This window comes from Lonchura striata, chromosome 4 (genome assembly GCF_046129695.1).
Source record: "Lonchura striata isolate bLonStr1 chromosome 4, bLonStr1.mat, whole genome shotgun sequence".
Classification (NCBI taxonomy): domain Eukaryota; kingdom Metazoa; phylum Chordata; class Aves; order Passeriformes; family Estrildidae; genus Lonchura; species Lonchura striata.
In genome coordinates, this window is record NC_134606.1 from 67,385,562 (window position 1) to 67,405,749 (window position 20,188).

General features: G+C 45.9%; 1 protein-coding gene across 2 annotated transcripts in view; it reads right to left on the minus strand.

The window, feature by feature from the left end:
• The window catches only part of JADE1 (jade family PHD finger 1), a 43,548-nt gene extending 25,994 nt beyond the window's left edge, over window positions 1–17,554 (minus strand). The window contains exons 1-2 of one of the 2 annotated variants that reach the window (XM_077783040.1): window positions 17,535–17,554; window positions 8,523–8,600 (exon numbers count right to left, since the gene is read on the minus strand). In XM_077783040.1, coding sequence (XP_077639166.1) covers window positions 8,523–8,574 — 52 coding nt within the window. In that variant the 5' untranslated portion in view covers window positions 8,575–8,600; window positions 17,535–17,554. Of the gene's footprint in view, window positions 1–8,522; window positions 8,601–16,964; window positions 16,994–17,534 lie in introns of those variants that run through there. The other variant, XM_021541610.3, reaches the window with a different exon arrangement.
• Window positions 17,555–20,188: the final 2,634 nt, after the last annotated feature.

A 20,188-nucleotide genomic window follows, 5' to 3' on the forward strand; every position in this document is an offset into this window, starting at 1 on the left:
CCTGACACAGATCCATGGCTGCCTGTCACTTCTGCTCAGCAGCAGCCTCCCCAGACGCCCGTGCCGCCCCGCAGCTCACTCCGAGCCCAACGAGGCGCCGCTGCCACCGCTGTCACCGAGATCTACGGCCGAGGAGACAACAGAGGTGCTCAGTCTCTCCATTCAGTGCCTGGCCCACAACTCCTTCCTGCAGGATCTCTGCGCCACTCAGGAACAGCTCCACACTCGGACTCAAATTCCAGCACGAAGCAAACAGAAGCGCGCTATTCTGCGGGCAGTTTCCACTATGTCAGGTACAGAAAGAGCCGGCCGGGCAGGATCTTCAGGCCTTATCACAGAGACAAGCAGCATGCAAGCAAACACAACCTAAGACACCATTTCACAAAGCCAAATTTTCTTTCTCACTTTTCTGTTGCTGGAGGGCTTGCCCATCTATCTTCCTTATCTTTATAGCATATTATAATACAATAATCTCCTTCAAGATCAAAACAGAAGAAGCAATAGCCTTTTATCTTTTGTCAACAGCAATGCTCCTTGAAATTTACTATCAGTTGACGACTCCCCAGTTGCAGCTGCTGAACAATGTGTCGATCCACACGATCTCTGCAGTGCTTTACAACACCACAGCACAAGTGCTCAGTCTCTGACACACATAATGAACCATCCCTGCAGCTCCCTGCCACAGCACTTTAACACAAGTTGCCACCTGTCATCCCTTTCCTCAGTAGCACGTAGTTGAGTTTTATCATCTCACAGAACACACACATAACCACGCACAGGCACACAGCACTCTTAAAACAGTCAGGAATTCCTAGACCTCATCTTGTTTTCCAGCAAAAGACCCAAGTGCCACTCGAGCCCCAGACTAACTCCCATGGTAGCCGTGCTTTACCATAACAGTTTGAACTCCAGTTTACCACAGGTTATCAAAGTCAATTTGAGCACCTCCCATTCATAGGCTGATAACATGATGTCGTCAAGGCTTGAAAGTCCAGTGGACTTACGTGTACTCAGTCTAGCAGTCTTGTAAAGAAAAATTAATGTGCCTCTCCAAAAATGAATCATGGTATCACAGAATGTGCTGAGCTGGAAGGGAACCATTAGGATCAGGAGTCCAGCTCCTGGCCCTGCACACGACCAGTCTCAGGAGTCACACCACGAGCCTGAGAGAATTGTTCAAATGTTTTGTGAACTCTGCCAGGTTGGTGCTGTGACACTGCCCTGGGGAGCTGTTCCAGTGCCCAGCCACCCTCTGGGTGAAAAACTTTCTCCTGATATCCAGCCTAAGCCTCCCTGGTTCACTTCATGCCATTTCCTTGAGTCCTGTCCCTGGTTATGAGAGTGAAGAGATCTGAACCTACCCCTCTGCTTCCCCTTGCAAGGATGTGGAAGACCACAATGTCTCTCCTCAGTCTCCTCTTTTTCAGCCTGAACAGACCAAGTGCCCTCAGCCACTCCTCATATGGCTCATCTTCCAGACCCTCCACCATCCTCGTGGCCCTCCTTTGGATGGCTTCTCAAAGCTCCATGTCTTTTTTATATTGCAGCACCCCAAATTGCCCCCAGCACTGGAGGTGAGGCCACCCCAGAGCAGAGCAGGACAATCCCTTTCCTTACCCAGCTGGTGATGCTGCACCTGATGCCCCCCAGGACAGGGCTGCCCTCCTGGCTGCCAGGGCACTGCTAGCTCTCATTAAACTTTACGTCTAACACCACTCCCAGGGCCCTTTCCACATCACTGTTTTCCAGCCTCTTATTCCCCAGTCTGTCCATACATCCAGGGTTGCCTCAGCTCAGGTGCAGAATCCAGCACTTGTCCTTACTGTCCTTTATATAGTCGGTGATTGCTCATCTCCCTTATTTGCTGAGGTCTTGCAGGGCCACTTTGCCCACAAGGGAGTTGACAGTGCCTCCCAAAGAAGTGTCCTCAAGCATATTTACTTAGTATTCCTTCCAGTTCCATGTCCAGGCCATTTAGGAAGACACTGAAGAGCACAGGGTGAGGATGGAGCCCTGAAGAGCCTGGACACCAGTTGATGTCTTTGTGCCCGACCCATGAGCCAGTGGCTCACCCATCACGTAACACGGTTATCCAGCTGTGTGCTAGACGTCTTGTCCAGAAGGATTATGAGAAACAGTATCCAAAGCTTTGCTCAAGTCCAAAAAGATTGCATTTACTGGCTTTCCTAGATCAACTAAGTAGGTGACCCTGTTGTAGAAGGATTCAACAAGCAGGAGTCTCCCCTCACAAAGCTGTGCTGGCTGTGACCAACACTAGTTGCATTATCCTACAGCTGTTTTTCAATACCTCCCCAAATAATCTTTTCCATGATTTTACCATGATTAAATTAATTTTTTCCATGATTAGGCACCAAAGTGACACTGACAGAACTGTAGTCTTCAGGATGCTCCTTCTCACACTTTTTGAAAATTGTGACGATATTTGCCAGCTTCCAGTCAGCTGGGATGTCTCAGGATTCCTGAAACGGTTCAAAAATCATCAAAAAATGTTTTTCAGTGACATCAGCTACCTCCTTGAGGATTCTGTGATGAATCCCATCAGGCCCTATGGATTTGTAGGGATCCAGCTGCAGCAACAGATTCTGCACAAGTTCAGGGTCAACTGGGAGTTGATTCTCACTGTCATGATCCTCCAGCTCAGGGCACTGAGATCCCCTTGGTCCATCATCAGTGTTGAACACAGGGGCAAAGAATGCATTAAACACCTCTGCCTTGTCCATGTCCATGTCCCTGTTTGTGAGGTGCCCATCCTCATCCTGTAACAGGCTGATGCTATTTCAATACTGCCTTTTGCCATTAATGTATTTAATACAACTCTCTATTGTCCCCCACATTTCTGGCCATCTTCAACTCCAAGTGAGCTTTGGCCATATGAATTTCTCCCTACAGTGGCAAGCAGCATCTCTGTACTCTTCCCAAGTCACTTGACCTCACTGTAGTCAGAATGCACCTTCCTTTTTCGCCTTACATCCAAGAGGACATCCCTGTTCAGCCCAGCCAGCCTTCTGCCTTGCCTGCTTGACTTGTAATGTTTAGGAATTGCCTGCTCTTGTGCCCTTAGGAGGCAGTGTTTAAAAACTGACAAGCACTGATGGACCCCAGTACCTGCAAAAACATTTTCCATGGGGACTTTACCTACTAATTCCTTGAGCAGCTCTGTGGCCTGCTCTCTTTGTGTCCAGAGCTGTGGTTTTCCTGGCACTTTTCCTCCTGTCAGTTCTTTTTTGCTGTCAAATGATGGTGATCATTTTGTGAAGTCCCTTCCTCAGATGTGATACCCTATCAGCCAAGATAAGCCTTTCAAATCACTCTTCCAGATCGCTCCAGCAACTTCACCACAAGCCACTCTGCCCCACTCTGAGATTAACCTTCAGATAAAATGCTCGTTCTTACCATCTGTCATCACTCACCAACCCTTTTCCAAAGGCACAGAGTGACCACTACACTTGCTGCTTTACTCAAATTCTGAGCTCTGTAACTACATTCTGTTGTTCAGTCACCATCCCTTACCTCCTGTTTTCAAATGAAAACCAAAAAAACCTTCCTCGCTTCCTTTTCACAAAGCTCTGCACATGCAATCACCACTTTTCAGGCCAGCAGCGGCTGCAATTCTACAGTAAATGACACACACCCACAAGGTTATGTACTCAGTAACCTTTGTGAAGGCACCCTGGGATCCATCTCAAACACTACAGGAATCCACTGGGATTCAAAGCCCTTTCTAAATCTAAGATCCTTGTCATTCAGTCAGTGCAATGGATATTGGCAAATTTCGTTTAACTTTAAAATAACATTTGTTTAGCAATGATAGAATAAGGGTCTGCCTAAATTACAGAACTCTATTCCATAATCCATAGGTATTAAATCCTTCATTTCTCAGAACTCACGTGAAACTCTGTAAATCTTGCAGGTATTTTTCATCTGTAAGTGTATTCAGCTCTTCTCTTGGTCACTCTGCATGTAGGAGTATGATAAATTGATAGCCCCTCCAAGAATAAATGAAAAAGCATCATGGGAGCAAATGAAGTCTGAATAAAATCATGCTTTGAATTCCTTGCTCACAGAAAACAGTGCACAAACTTACTTTGACACCAAGGAGTGCCTGGATTTCACACAATATCCCTTATACAAATTTCCATGAGTTTCAGCCTTTCTCAAAAACAAGCTGTCCACATGTCAAAGCAATTTATGCAAAAAGGAATGCCTTAAAGCTATAAATGGGAACTCCTCCACTGCACAACTTGATTTCACCAGGAAACATCATATGGAATATTCAGCACAAACCACCTTTGCAGATTTACAGACCAACGAGGCTAAAAAGCCAGGTGTCAAACACTGAGCAGAAAAGCTAAAACAGTTTCACTATCTAACATTTCATTAGAGTGAGACCCCCAAATCACAAAGAGAAGGTTTAGCAACAGAGGAGCAAGCTGAAATGCAGTGTAGCAAAATTTGCTTAGAAACTATCAAAGCCAGCCACCAGAAAACAGGAGCATAGTGGATTTGAGGTAAACATTACTTATTTCCTTTCTACAGGCTTTGAAGAATGCAGCATGCACATCACAAGGCTTTTATGATGGACCTAGCTAATATGAATGTTCATTATAGCTTCTCTACTACACTATCTGGAAGGCCACAGGAACAAACCAGCTCTGCCAGGTGACCAAAAAAGAAAAGCTTTCAGGAGCAAAAACTCTCAGCTCTCAGGCACTTCCCCAAAACCTCCTCTCTCAACACCATTCCTCTGTATTTAGACAGAAGTTCAAAATCCAGAGCAATGCCTGCAGTCATTTTTCATTCAATTATATTTCACGGGTAAGATGTTCAAAAGTGACCTCTAATTTCAGAAAATGAAATCCCTGAGAACACACTCAGATATCCAGGGACTAACTTCAAAACTGCCAGGCAAAACTGGCACTGACACCTCCTGCCCAGTGCTTCAAATATGCTATTTTGGCTTTGTGTTGAAATGAGGATTTAGAATTTTGATTCTAAGGGGACACAGCTTAGTAGTTAGGTTGAAGTACGTGAAATAAATATTTTTGGGAGCTTAGCTTTCAGAAAAGAATCAAGTCTGAGGGTAAGGAAGTGATGAGGAAAGCAAGGGTGCTGACTTTAAGCTGCAAGGCTCTAAAATATTGTAAAAAACACATAAACATCCACACGAAAATATCTTACATGAGTCAGTAAACACATGTACATACTCTAGGACTGCAGCCATGTTGTTAAGCTTTCTTCTCCGCTGTATTTCATCCCTAAATGAAAGCCATTCTTCCTTCTTTCATCTCACAAAATGAGAGCACCTTTTGCTCCCTCTGAAGAACTACTGTATCTCCAGAATAATGTATTTTTAGCACTTGGGTATGAGCTTTGTTTCCTTGTGACTACCAAGGAAACTGATTCAGTTCAGTGATCCAATGAAAAACAACTTTTTTTTTAATAAATTCCATTATTAGTGGCATCATTACTATTACATTCCAAATATTCAGGATCTTGAGCTCAAGAAAATAAAATGTAGATTTTTTTTTTATGCCAAGATATTTTCCAATTTTTTTTTGCAAAAGCCTACATGCTGGAGCCTAGCCCAAAAATCCACCATCATTCAGGTTACATTTAGTCAGTGACCCTATGTTGAAACTGATCACAGTCCAGTAAAGCATGGTATGCAAAATCAGCTGCAGAACTGCAGCAGCTGAAGGCACAATCCTCTTTTAGGATGAGGGAGAGCAAGGCTGAGCCCTAAGCTTAAAGACCATAGAGCTCATAATGATGCAACAAGTCCACTGGAGGGTCAAGAGGCACCACTGACTGAAAGGGCATCAGATGTTTGATAACAGGATTCCAACTCAGTGTTGACTAAAATTTCAATTTTTCAATTAGATGATGTCTGTTTAAAATGCCCAGAAGTCAAATGTAATTGTTGTCAGCCTCTAGAAACCGTGAGAAGGAAAAACAGCCAGTGAAAAACTTGAAGCCTTCAATACAGACCATAAAAAATCAAGAGAATTTTTTTTTTTTTTTGAGAGGGGGGAAAACTTGCTTACTCTTCTAAGACTACTGTAAGTACGGTGGATCAGAGATACTACTGACAAAGTAAGAATACAGAAACAAACACAGTGAAGAGTAATCAGTAATTCTACCAAAGGCAAGAGAGATCCTGTGAAGGTGAAACCTGTAAGGGGACACCCTTGACATTCAAACGTAGGTGCAAGGAACCGCTGGTATCTCCTGTAACAGGAAAAGAGGAAAGGACCTGAGCTAAGTCAATCATTCTTTTCAGGGAAGTCTGAATGACAAAAAGCCTTGGAAGTGCTGACCCCACATTCAAATTATCTGGGTCTCTGATTAATAATCCTTGATCCTTCTGAATATGTATACAGTAATAGAATAAATATGCAGGAACCTGTATCTGAATTCAACCTGTAACAAGAGGGGAAAAAAAATAAACCATAATCAAGGAAAGAACAAATGTAATGCAAAGGAAGTGGCATATATTTAAAATAATTCTTGAAAATGCTTTTAAAATCTCCCTACCTTTGCCATGCAATGTATTCAGTGAAGTTATTTGCAACAACCAGGCTTTAAAATAGACAGATCATAAAAGGGTAAGAGGTTTCCTTTTCTTTTCCAAACTCATTTTCTTATATCATGGCCTATGGATATTGTGGAAAATAAAATTCACTAAGTTGGTAACTCTATTCCAAATAGTCATACATCAAATGACATTACAAACAAGCACTGTAATCAGCAACAGGTCAGTCAATTGTATCTGTTTCAGAACTTCAATTCCAAGATTAACTGCTTCATATTTTATTTGGTAAAAGCTGTTACACAAGGCACATGAAAAGATCAAAGGCTTTAAAAAACAGCTAAGAGACTGAAAATAAAGACTATTATTAATATGAAACACTATTTTATAAAGTTGCTAGGGAATGAAAACAGGGTGAAGCTAAATTCTAATGGAAGATATCATGCTTGCTGCTACTTGTTTATTTTACAAATAAAAACACAGCTTTGTTTCTGGGAAGTACACATCACCTTTAAGGAAGTACACTGACTTCAGTTTTAATAACCTCAACCAAACTTCTAACCAATAAAAATATGTCTGATTTGTTTGGGGTTTCTTCTTCCAAAATCCCCCAACTGCAGGTAACTCTCCAAAACCAAGCCAAATTCCTCACTTGTAACAGATTTTGCTCAATCCTTATTTGGATTAACTCCTAATCAGCCTGCTAGTTCTTACCTTCTCAAATCCTTTCACCTTTACTACTTCATTTCAGCAGCAGTTTGCCCAGGGCTGTTTAAAGAGGCAGCTTTGGCCATACCTGAGCAGATCCCAGGCAGCACAGACACACCTAAGAAATGCAGGTGAAGCAGTCACCTACGTGGGGCTACAGTGTACCACAGGGCTAAGTTCTCAAAGTGAAGCTTTCAAAAGAACCTAGGAAACCACCCCAATCATTTTCAGACTGAAATGCTACCAAAATACCCAGGTTTGAAGATGTGCATCCAGATAGATCAAATCAAAACCACAAAAACCTCTCTGACAACTGCTAAGCTGCAGTATTGTCAAGTGCAACCTACTTGCTCATTTGGGCAAATAAGACACCTTGGCACATTCCCCAAACTGGTATTTTGTCTCTCCCCCCCACCCCTTGTTTTTTCTGCTTAAATGAAAGATTAAGATTTTGCTTAAATGAAAGATTATCCGTCACTGGAATCCAAACACAAGACAGAGAAGAGACACCACAGTGTGTGCTATTTACAGCAGTACAGAAACAGTTAAAAACCATAAATATGTTCTGCATCCAAAGTAGTGGTTTGCTGAATTCAAATTCTCGTAACCAATTTCTCAAAGAAAATCTTCAAATGCAGTGAGGAACAACTTTTATGCCCGTTAACCTTTTCTGCTTAAGCTTGAAGCACTAGACTTTCCCACTGTGTAAGAGGGTGTGAGAAGACTGAAACAAATTTTAAATCCTTATGCAAACTTCTATGGGCAATGTCAGCAGATGTCTCCATGTTCACTCTGTCCTTATAAAGATTACGTTGTGCTGCTTGCCAAGATTTCAAAGATGACCACTGACTTTTTGTGGGACGTGAATTTGTAAAGAATTTTTAAAGTTTGATAGAAGGTTTATATAGTATGCATTTGTGCATCAAATGACATTGCAAACAAGCGCTGTAATCAGCAACATGTCAGTCAATGGTACCTATTTCAGAACGTCAATTGCAAGATTAACTATTTCATATTTTATTTGGTAAAAGCTCTTGTTTTATCTTATTCACTAAAACCACATGTCAGTTCAGCAGCAGGGGTGGGGATCCTGGATCTACTGAACACCTGTGCTCAGAATGACTGAGATCAAAACTAGATCCTTACAACACACATTGCTACCAGTTCAGCCAAGATGCAGAATGCCTCTGGCACATGCAGCACTGCATTAGAACACGTTTTCCAACTCGGAACCTCCTGCACTCTACACCAAAGGAGCACTTACTGCCATTGTCGTCAGAGTCCTCGCTGCTGCTAGGAAGCCGCTGGCGTTTCATGATCTCCCCGGGAAACAGCAGGCAGCCTGGGAAGCAATGAGACAGCACTTAACCCCAGGTAATAACACACACTACTCATCAACTCCTGCTTCTGATGGCATGCGAGCATTTCCAGCGCACAAAGGAAAACAAACAACTCCACCAGCAGCTCAGAGATGAACAGTGAACCTCTCAAGGGTGCTTCATTAGGCTGCTATAGCGTGAGCAGGTGAACAAGGCTGGAGAGTGGCAATGACAATCCCACCGACGCTTTCCCCCCACCAGAACGCTGTGTTTTGTCCCGAGAGGTGTTAAAATCACTAAATATCCCCAGCCAGTGTGCTTCACTTCCCCTGCCTATTCTGACACTGGATTCGCAATACAATAACGTTTTTACTGCTTGTGTAAATATTTACTTTGGCTAATATATTTTTGGAGCAATTTTGTTCCTGTTTTAAGTGCCAGATTTACGAAATCGGAGATTAAAGTCATCCACTTACACATAAAAAGCAAAACATCAGCAGTAGCAAGCCCAGTTTTCCCAGATTAACTAAACATGCATCATCTATGCCCTGGAAAGCACCACCCTCTAAGATGAGAGAGTTACTTCCTCCTGCAGGCACATTTCTAGAGCCATGCCTAACACTAACTGTTCTTTGGGAGTAAGATTATTCAGATGATTATTCAGATGTTCCTCCAAATTGCCAGATTTCTACCAATACCGAATTCATGGGCACATGCCCATGTGATAAAAGAATCATTTTGGCCTCTGTGATAAAAAGGCAAAAAATTCCAAATCTTTTTAACTGCAGTTCTCACAGCACTGACATTTTCACGCGTACTCCCTGTGGAACAAAGCCAAATTCAGTAAAAACAAAGAAGCTGTACATAGCTAGTCAGTATTTACATGTAAAAAGCTATTAAAAAGTGCAAGTTGAAGAGCAGACAAAAACATGACAAGACAAGTCCAGAAAGGCATAGCCACCATAAGTTAAACTGACAAGGACTCTAGATGCACATCAAAACCCCTGAGTCTTCGCTTACCACATATCAGTTGTATCAACAAGGTCTGGGCACTCTGCTGGCAGCAAATCCCTCATACCTATCTCTGCACACAGATTTGGAGATTAGATACCAAAATATTCCTTTGCTTCTAGCTAAGTGCAGAAAATCTAACCTTACTTCCACGTGAGTTCAGACTTCCTCAAACCTCTCAGCAAAACTCTTACCATTGGTCCTTCGGGGTAGGAATTAACTGCTTCAGCTTTGTTCACTGAGAACACAGCTCATTTTAAGAAATTCAATAATGCTTTCAACTTTTGTAAGACTGATTCCCAAAATAAGGAAACCCAAAAAGCCTAACAAAGCCTGACACTATTTACAATAGAGCACAAAAATATCTGCTCTTCCAGAAGCAGTTCATCTAAAAAGAATTTTATTTTTGAGGGAATTCATTTTGTCACCGCTAGCAAGTAACAAGCAACTGAATCTGAGATACTATTTTATACTTGCAGAGAACTTAATACAGTCCTAAGAGCAGGAGCATTGCAGGATGGCCTCCTTTTTCATACTACACGTGCAAACAGAGCTGGGGGGAAGCCTCCCTCCCACAGAGTGACTTTTCAGAGTGGGATTTAATACACCTGTCATTGAAATGTGTAACAGTTTTGAACTGCAAGCTTTGCTCACTAAAGAGAAGCTGAATGATTCACCTCACCAAGACCTTTTGTCACCATTTCATAGAGTAAAAGTTCACATACAGTGTCTGATGCCAGAGAATAAAGAATCATCAATGGGAGCCTCTTACAGGGCTAGAAGAATTCTCTCCAGAAATTGCTTTGAAGCAGGCCAGAACTTTGTGTGTATGGGAGATGGAAATGCTGCCAGTGGATAAATACCCATACCAGCCAGAACCATCAAAACCACTGAATATACACCTGGTATAAATTTAAGAGATCCAGAGCCAAGCTCCTATATAGTCACTTAGACAGAAAGCCAATACTCAGATTCAAAACAGGCTAAGACAGAACTGAAAAATCAATTAGTTCTTACAAGGCCAAAACTAGGAGGATGAACATCTATCTGTAAAGTACTTTTTCTGTTAGTTCACATATTAATAACAGCAATGTAAAAGAAGATATTCACTTAGCAAAAATCTCCCATAAACAAAGTAAAGAAAATTTGGAAGAAAATACAGGAAAATTGTCCTGTCTCAGAAGTGTAATTTGCATGTTTCTGGTTCACTTCTTGGTTTATTTCCCACACAGTCTGAAAAGCACAATACACTGTTAAGCAAAGCAACAGAGTTTAAGTACACTAGGAAACACCTGTGAACTTGCAACAAACAAGAAAACTTGGAGTTCTCCTCCTTCACATCTTTCTGGACAAGTTCATTTTGACTTAATCTCCCCCTAACATACATTCTGCAAATTCAAAAACATAAGGAAAGAGACGAAACCTTCTTGCTTCTACCACCTGTCTTTAAAAAACAAACTGACCATCCCCTTTTTGGTTGCTTTTTGGAGGAAAGAGTAGTAATCACACCTCCCAGTTTAAGCACTCTCCAGAGTTCTTCAGGAAATAAGCCAGAGCAGAAGCCACTTTTGTGAGCACAGAGTATTAGATAAGATAGTTCATTTCCTTGTCCACTTTAGTCAGGCATCTGAAGTTGGCCACACTGAAAAGCCTGTGTTCTCAATAGTAACATTAAAAGAAATATCCCATTTGATGAAGCTCCTGGGAGATTGTTTTATAGATCCATACGGAGGAAAAAATAATTAAAACTCAGAGATCTGATTTTCCCATTTTTTAACCTAACCTGAGTTTACAGGGAGCTAAATCAGAGATGAAAAACCAGCATTTGGCTTCTTAGAGCAAGACTCAAACCTCATAAGATTAACCCCCTGGAACTTTTGTCACTAGAAGAACTGCTTTTTTCAGCTTCTAAAATAATTTTAAACAGCTGCCACCAGATGTTCATATCCACAGACCAGAACACATGTTCTAGAGACAACACTGGAATAGCTAGTGAGACTTAGAACCATGCACATTGAAATCCTACTGGTTTCTGCCAGGTGGTGGGTGACCCAAAGTCACACAATAAACATGTTAAAAAGTGCACATTAAAAACAAACATGGGTCAGGGATAGCGAGGGTTAGATGCAGACTGATACTGCAAATTTTTGCCCTGTTCCAGCAGGCATACACTGTGATCACAGTGTATGTAAGCAAAGTGGCTGTAAGCAAAGAGAATTCCTATGTAAGCACAAAAACAGTAAAACATTCCAGACCAGCTTTAATACCAGGAGTAAAAGCTATGCACCCCAGCCTGCAACACTTGCAGGGCAAGAAGAGACACCCAGATGACTGAGCTCAATTCCTAAGTACCTGCAATCACATAATTGCTGTCCAGCCCAGAAGTTCCCACAAAAATCCACTGCACCCACCCATGCCACAGAACGAGCTCCCAAACCCCTTTGCAGAACGAACAGCGCTCTGAAGCAAGGACACAGCCAGCCAAGCAGTGCTTGTGGCTGAGCCCTGGATCTCCTAACAAACATTTCTACACCTGTTTTTCCCAAATTCTTACACCAGCCCCCAAGGGGTGTTTGCCCAACACACTCTCCACCTGAAGAGAAAGCCCAGCACTTCCAAAGCTGCTGCAGAGTCTAACAACCCTAAGCTGACAAAGGCTGCATCACCAAGCCACACTTTCTATCAGTTTCCAGTGACTCCTGTAAATTCTTAGTAACTCAGCAACTTTTATATATAAACTTTCAGTTTCATTTCTTCGAAAGACAATGGTTTATTTTGTTAAAATCATCCATTCAGAAATCAGTCAGACCAACACAGAGCATGCTGATCATGTTTTCTCCCAACACTCCAGTATAACCTTTAGCAACTCATCGGGGAGGAACCAAACTGGGCTCAGGCTAATGCCAGCCTTCAGCCAAACACAGCTTCCAAGAAACAGCCACGATTCTGCTGGCAATGTTACTCCAATTCCATGGGAAGCAAAGCATCCAAGAGCACTTCATTGAACCACCATGATAAATGGCACCAATGGGACACAGACGATGCCTTTTTAGTCCTCAGTCACCCTCAGATGAGCTGGCCATACCAGGGCAGCACTGTGAGGCCAAACACAGCTTACAACACACCCTACTGTGCTTTTCCAGAGGCTGAAGGTGCTGCTCTGTTTTCCAGAAACACATCACCAGTCGCTTTTCCATCCTTTTTAATCATGCTTGCTTAAGCTCCGGGTTTTGCTCAATGATTAGATACAAACTTTAAACATAACAATGCAACTCTGGACTTCGATGGTGCATTTGCTCAAATTGTTTTTGAAGGCAAAACTACACCACCTGAAACTGACTCCTGTGTTTTGGAGAGCGTGGGAAGCCTTTTTCAAAACACTTGTAAATGCTGTGCAAATGAAATGACAAGACAATAATCCAATATAATCAATGTCAGGCCACACAACAGCATTTGAATTTATATATCCTTGTGGAGCTGAGCAACAAACATCTTAATCCACACAAACAACTAGATGCAGGCAGGCATACAGACTTTGTTGTCCACTTCCAAGTATTGGATGACAGATGCAGTGCAATGGGTTAGACTCAGCAACTTGACACAGCACAGCAAAATCATTATTTTTAGCAGTGTTCGTTTTACCATGCTAGTCCATCCTTACCTCTCCAAGAGATAAATTACCAACAAAACCCAAAGACCCCACTGGACATGGATGTCAAGACCTTTCCTTTTTTCTCCCACGCTGAAGTCCCAGGAGCTGCACTGATAAGAGTGTAAAAAATACAAAGGGCAGAAATCCAGACACTACCCCAAGAAACTGGGACAACAGCGTGCACACACACACCCCCATGTGCCACATACACAGTTAAGAACCCCACATGGTTCTTCACTAAGTTTGACCTCAACTAGAGAGGCAATCGAAGGGAAAGATGTAAAGTGTGTCAGTCCTTGTTACGCATATAGCTAAACAGAACCAGATTGTAAAAAAAAATATACATGGGAAAATCTACATCCTCAGGTCAAAGGTTTTCCACAGCACAATTCTTACTGAAGTATTTTCAAGGGCTGCATAAACCCCTGGGTAAAAGAGTGTATAATTCAAACTCTGACAGACAATTAACTGTAACCATGTTAACGGGTGTCACTGTAACAAACTGCACTGAACAGCTGCAGAGACAGAATGGGAAGAAAGCAGAGTTATGACAGATGTACACCCTGAAGACAAACTGAAAAACTGGCTTTTCCTGAAAGTAACCCACTAACTGCAATGAAACGAAGACCTAATTATCTCTAGTACACAAGAAATTGCTTCAGAACACCTACTGTACAAATGGAAGCGAAGTGTGACACAGTATAATAAAATAGAAGATGGAGACATTTGGGTTCTATTATTGGGTTCTTTTTAAATAGCTTATTTATAACACCACCCCTTCTTCACTGACACCTGACATCACAAGAAGCTCTTTTGCTTCTACCCTAGACCTAAAACAAACAAACAAACAAAAAAGGAAGCACATCAGAAATAAGCTATTACTAAAATTTACTTAAAATTCTATTACGGAGCACCATCCACAGTGCAAAGAGTCACAGACCTTAAATCTGGAGGAAAAAAATCCTCCAAGTGTCATGAAACAAGGCCAACAGTGTTCTCCACAGGGAATATTTCTACCAAATTCAGCACACCTATCCAAAATTTATCAATATAAGAGAAAAGCACAATTTGGCCATATCAACCCAACACTTCTCAGGAATCCACGTGCTTATTTATGCACCTGTGCAAGCCAGCCCATAATATTAACTTACTACCTGAACAGTGGCAGCAAATTATTCCCAAACTGTGGGAGTGAGTGAAACGGACCATCCAAAATCTCGAGCAATGCATGAACTGCGTTCCAAGAATTATTGCAACTCAACCTGCACCCACTGCAGTTCCTCTCTTCCACCTAGGAAATGGTACCAGTTTGGCCATCTCCAGTTGAAAATGGGAGCATGAAGCAGCAGTACTAAACACATGGAGAAATCATTTGAGGAAACACTGGAAGTTTGAGGGTTTTTTTACTAGGTTCTGTGAATTGGGAATGAAACCAGAGAAGCTGGAAGGGAAATCTGCAGCTGTGAGAGGAAAGGGGAGTTTATTATTATTATTTTATTTTAAACATATGTATTAAACATAGCTCAAAAGCTGGGAGCAAGTGCTATCTGAAGCCAGAGGGAAAATCCTGCCACTAAAACATACAATTCTTGCTGTTTCAACAATATCCCACTGAGTGTGAGAAACATCTAGAAATAGAATCATAACAAGCATATTTTGGCATAACTTTAATGAAGGTTTTAGGTTTACAAGTGTGGGCAGCTTCTGACTTAGTTAAAAGACAGCACCTGCTTAAAAAGGAAATTATTCAAAATAACAGCTAAAACCTTTCTCTAAAAAATGGGGCTGGCATAAAAACATCAACTAAGATGTGCTGCTGAATCCTACTGGAATTTCTAATACTTCCACGGCCTGTTTTACTGGGAAGGGGCAGGGAGGTGACAGATCTCAGGATGCCCCGACTCTCACCTGCCGGTGAACCTAATCAACTTTCTCAGAATAAGGCGAGCAGCTGAGGACCAGCCGGAGAGAGCCGGCAGGAGAAGTTGGCCGGCGGCAGGCGCTGCTCGCAGGTGCGCTGAGCCCACGGCTGCGGGATGGGGCCACTCCCCGCAGGAGGAGAGGAGCCGAGCCTTCGGGAGTCGCTTCCAACGCGGCACTCACGCCGACAGCCGGCTCCAGCCCGGCCGGGCACCGCTCAGGGCGGCTCTCCTCCTCCTCCTCCCGCAGCGATCCCATCTCGGCCCCGGCCCGGCACCGCGCCCGCCCAGGGTTCGCGGCAGCGGCGCCGACCCCGGAGCCGCCAGGGCACGGCCGGCTGCGGTCACGGAGCAGCCTCCTGGCCGGGCTACACCTCCCCCGCGGGGGTGGCACCTCCCCGGCCAGCTGCACGGCCGCCTTCCAGGAGAAGCGGCCCGGCTGGCCCCCTCCTTCTCCTCCCTCCCGGCTCCCGCTCCTCCCCGCCGCCGGTCGCACCAATCCGCTCGGCCACGGCTGCAAATCAAACTTGGTGCCCCCGGCTCCGCCGCCTCTCGCTCAAAGCGCTGTCACTGCCGAAAACGGCCACGGCACCTTCCCCGCCCGCCCCCGTGGCCACGCTGCCACCGAGGGGGTGGACGGGACGGCGGATCGAGCGGCAGCTCGGAGACGAGCTCATTTTCTCTGTCCGTCTCTCCTCCCACTCCCAGACAGTTCTGGAAACTGTGTTATCACCTCTTGTCACAGGAAACCAACCAGCAGGCGGTGCAAACAAACAAACACCCTTTGCCTCCACCCTTCCCAAATTCATCCTATCGGGAACGAACGGGCGGGCGCGAACGGGAAGGGAAAAGCAAATTAAAAAAATTTCTACAAATAAAACCAAAACAACCAAACATCCTCCAGGCTGCCCCCCTCCCAAAAAAAAAAAAAACAAAAAAACACAAACACCACCAAAATTCTCCTGGGAGCTGGCGACTACGCGTGCCCAGGGCTGGGCAGGGTGGCTTTGTCTAAGAGGAACAAGTGGAATGATGGCTGGAGCCGCACTCACCTCCCCAGGGAGAGCGGCCCGTTACACAGCAGTGCCGCAGCCCCGCTCCGTCCCGCTCGCCAGGCACGGGGGCAAGAGCCAAATCGCGGAGCTGCCCAGACCGCCGCCCGAGCAAGTTGGGGCGTTCGCCGCCGCCCCCCGCGATGTTCCGTTCGCGCCCCAACACCGCCGGCCGCCTTTCCGCTCCCTCGCCCACAAACTCCGGCCCGAGCACACGGATTCGCCCCTCGGCCTGCGCCGGGCAGCAGCAGCGGGAGGGGGCCGGACCCCCCACGTCCTGCCCAAGTTCGCTGCGCGCCCCCCGGCCCGTTGCCGCTCCACCTCCCACGGCCGGGGCGGGGGCCGGCGCGGCGGGGTCGCCGTGCACCTGCCGGCCGCTGCCCCGATGCCGCCCCGCGCCCCGGTGGGGCCGCACGCATTTCCCCGCCTTTTCCCACTCTCAAACACGTGCACTTCGGGGCTCGGGCAAGTTGTTCTCCAGCAGGAGACACCGCGCACCCGTCTGGGGGGACAGAGCCAGCTCTGACAGCTCGGCGCTCCGCGCCTCCAGTAGAGCGCCCACCGGCGCCCATCAAGCGGGAGGCAGACCGGCTACGGCTCTCCCGCTCCGAAAGGCAACTTCTGTTTAATTTCACCGATGAGCAGTTTTTATGCATTCCAAGCATTTACGCCCCCCCCCCCCCCCCCGCCCCAAGCCAAATCGAAGTGCAAGCGGGGTGGTAAAGGGAGGGAAACAAAGCTGCTCCTGCATACCGAACACCTCCTCTCCCACGCACACCGCTCCCCGCCCGCGGCGAGAGGCGACGGGTCTCGTGGGCATCTGGGTAACACGGTGACACACAGTGGCCATGACTCTCCCCCACCCCCTTCCTACACATCAGTATCCGAGCAAGACTTGCGCTCTGCCATTGCCATCTGGCTACCAAGTTGCTCCAACGCTTCCTACTTTCCGCGGCGGGCGATACCAGGCGCTGCCCCCGCGGCGCAGCCTGCAGCGACGCCTGGGGCGCAGGGCCGGGGGCACGGCACGGCACGGCACGGCACGGCACGGCACGGCGCAGACCGGCACGGCACGGCACGGCACACCGGCGGCTCACTTGGCCGCTGCACCTGGGCAGCTGCGCGCTGCCCGCTCGCCCGCAGCGGAACAAAAAGGGAGCCGGCAGCGGCAGGTCGCGCCGGGCGGCAGCGCTGCCTCCCCTCCCGCCTCCGCCCGCCACAGCCCCGCACAAGTTGCTTGTGGGATAGCGGAGCCGCAACTCGGCCGCCTCCCCTCGCCCCGTACCGAGCGGCGCGGCTCTTGGCGCCATGTTAATGACGTACTATCTTATTTCCACTAGGCAGCGACCTTCGGCACGAAACTGCTCTCCCGCCGCCTCCGGAGCGACAAAAAAACCCCATCAAATATGGCTGTGCTGGCGGCTCCGCGGCTGGCGCTGCGGCGGGCACGGTTACCTGCTGGCGGCGGCGCGGCGGCGACGAGGGCGGGCGGCGCGGCCGGGCTCCCCCTGCGCGGAGGGCTCGGGGCCGCCGCATGAGTTCGGCGCGGCGCCGGGCAGCGGGCACGGAGCGCGGCTCGCTGCGCCACACACACACACACTCTCACACACACACACAGATTCCCTCTGACTGACGTTTGTACTTGTTATGGAGGAAGGACTCCGTGAATCAAACTCGTTTCTGGGTCACTGCTGCCACAGGGGGGAGCTGCTTTAATCCCCTGCCAAAACTGGAAGGCGAGGGAAGGGGGGAGAAATAATAATAATAATGCAGCGCCGGGGTGGGGAGGCGGCGGCGCGGCCCCGGGGGAGCCGCCGTTAACTCTTGGCGGGCCCGGCCGCACCGCGCGGGGCTCCCGCCGCCCCTCGCCGCCGGAGCCCCGGGGGAGCGCGGCCGCCCGGCTCCCGCCGCCTCCCGCTCGTGTTCCAGCGGGCTGGGAAACGCAGATGGGAGGCAACGCCGCGCGGCTGGGCAGCTGGGAAATGATACGTGTCTGCACCCGCATCCCGCCCGCGGCACTGCTGGCCTTACCCTGCAACCATTAACTCTTCTCTCCAAAAGATTTAAACCGATTTCGCAAGCAGGAATTCTAGCGATGCACTGGCTCCCCGTGCAGAACGCGTGAGTCACTATTTGTCAAGCAGAGAAACTGAGGGTACCAAGAGTTAAACGCTGTGGCCACATGCGTAGCGCATAATTGCCGGGGCAAGAATAAAACTGCACGCTCCCTATTCTCAGCCCCCAGCGTTATCCCTATGGCTCGTTAACTTTGATACTTCTCAAAGACTAGAAAGAGCCAACACAATCTGCGGTTCAGTTCACATCTCTCTAGCAGGAGAGGAAATTATCTCAAATTGGCACCAAATGACATACTAAACTTCCCATTACCTAAAAAGCGTGTTTGAATGCAGATTTCCTTATTTTTCCACATAAATCGCTTTACCTCACGCCATACACCTGTGCTCCCTGAGTGAAGAACTCCCCCTTTTGAGCAGAATTCCTGAGCAGATATATTCTGAGGTAATAAACACCACAGAGAAGATTCAGCATAAGCTCAGACACAGAATTAAGGCGATCTGTGTAAAGTAATCCCCATAGTATGCAAATACAAATTAATGCAGCCTCCACAGAAACATCAGTCTGCCAAAGAATCACACCTTAGTTCAGCAGAGGAATTGGGTCGTTATTCATCCGTGCAAACCGAGTCATTTCTTCTGCCGTCTCACCCACCCACCCAATAATGAAACAGTACTTACATTGAATCTGCACATCCTAAAAAGTTGTGCTTTACTACAAAAACATCCTCCCCCCTGGAGATATTCTTTCACTGTGAAAATCAGACAGTTGTGATTTTATTCACAGAACACCCTGAAGCACCTTCAGATTTTTGAATCTAAGACTTTGATTCCCTTGTTTTCTACTACATGAAAATACAGAAAGGCATGCATTCCCTACTTTCTTCCTACACTTGCCTTGGCATCCAGATCTGTAAAGATACCTGTTGGCATAGCTTTCTGTACATCAGCAGCTTAATTAGGAACATCCATGACGATCCATGCAACACACCCCGTCACGGTAACTGATAATTATAATAAACTTACTGACACACCCCTGTCACCTTACCCCTGAACTTCCAGGGCTGTTAATTTTCAATACTGACTGGAGACTTAGTTGTTCTGTATTTCCTAAACCTGTTGCTGTGCCATGGTATAAACCCCAGAACAGAACAGGGCAGTTTATTCCCTCAGTGGTCTGCAGGCCCCTCAGGGGTTCAGGGACTGCTTCTCATAAATCCGTAAAAAGCAATCAAGGTTAGCAAAGCTACTGTCAATTGGCAATTACTGTACACAGGCATGCACTTCTACTGGGTTAATATGATGATGTTTCTTCTAAATAATTTTAAATAATATTGTCCATTGTAAAAGACTGAAGAATCACAATAAATGCTATTTGTTCCACTTTCCTGAATTCTTTCCAAGAAGTTCAGAACAAGCTTCTGAGAAGAGCTTAAATGTGAATGGGCTCTAATTTCTCAAGAGGAATGACAGAAACTTTCCTGTCTCAAGCTCCTTGGATTTGAGGCAATATTTTTGTTTCCCTGTAATTAGTTTTCCTTTGCATATGTAGCCAAGTTTATATTACACATTGTATTTTAGGAAACATTTCTCTTGGAAGCCATATGAGGCCATACATTTAAGATAACATGATTGTTTTCACATTTAAGATAACATTAATGTTTTCATGGTACCATGAATTATGGGCTGTGTTTTTAAAAAGTACCAACTATCTCCATTACCATAGAAAAACTCCCCAAATGTGAGTCCTCTGTGCTCCACAAGCAGCTAGCCCAGTCTTTACAAGAAGGTAACACAACTGGAACAAAGATGCTATTTTGTCTCTGAGTACAGTGCATCCACAGAGATTCCTCTGGAATAATACACTTCTATGTTTTAAAAGGAAATATTTAAAAAATCAAA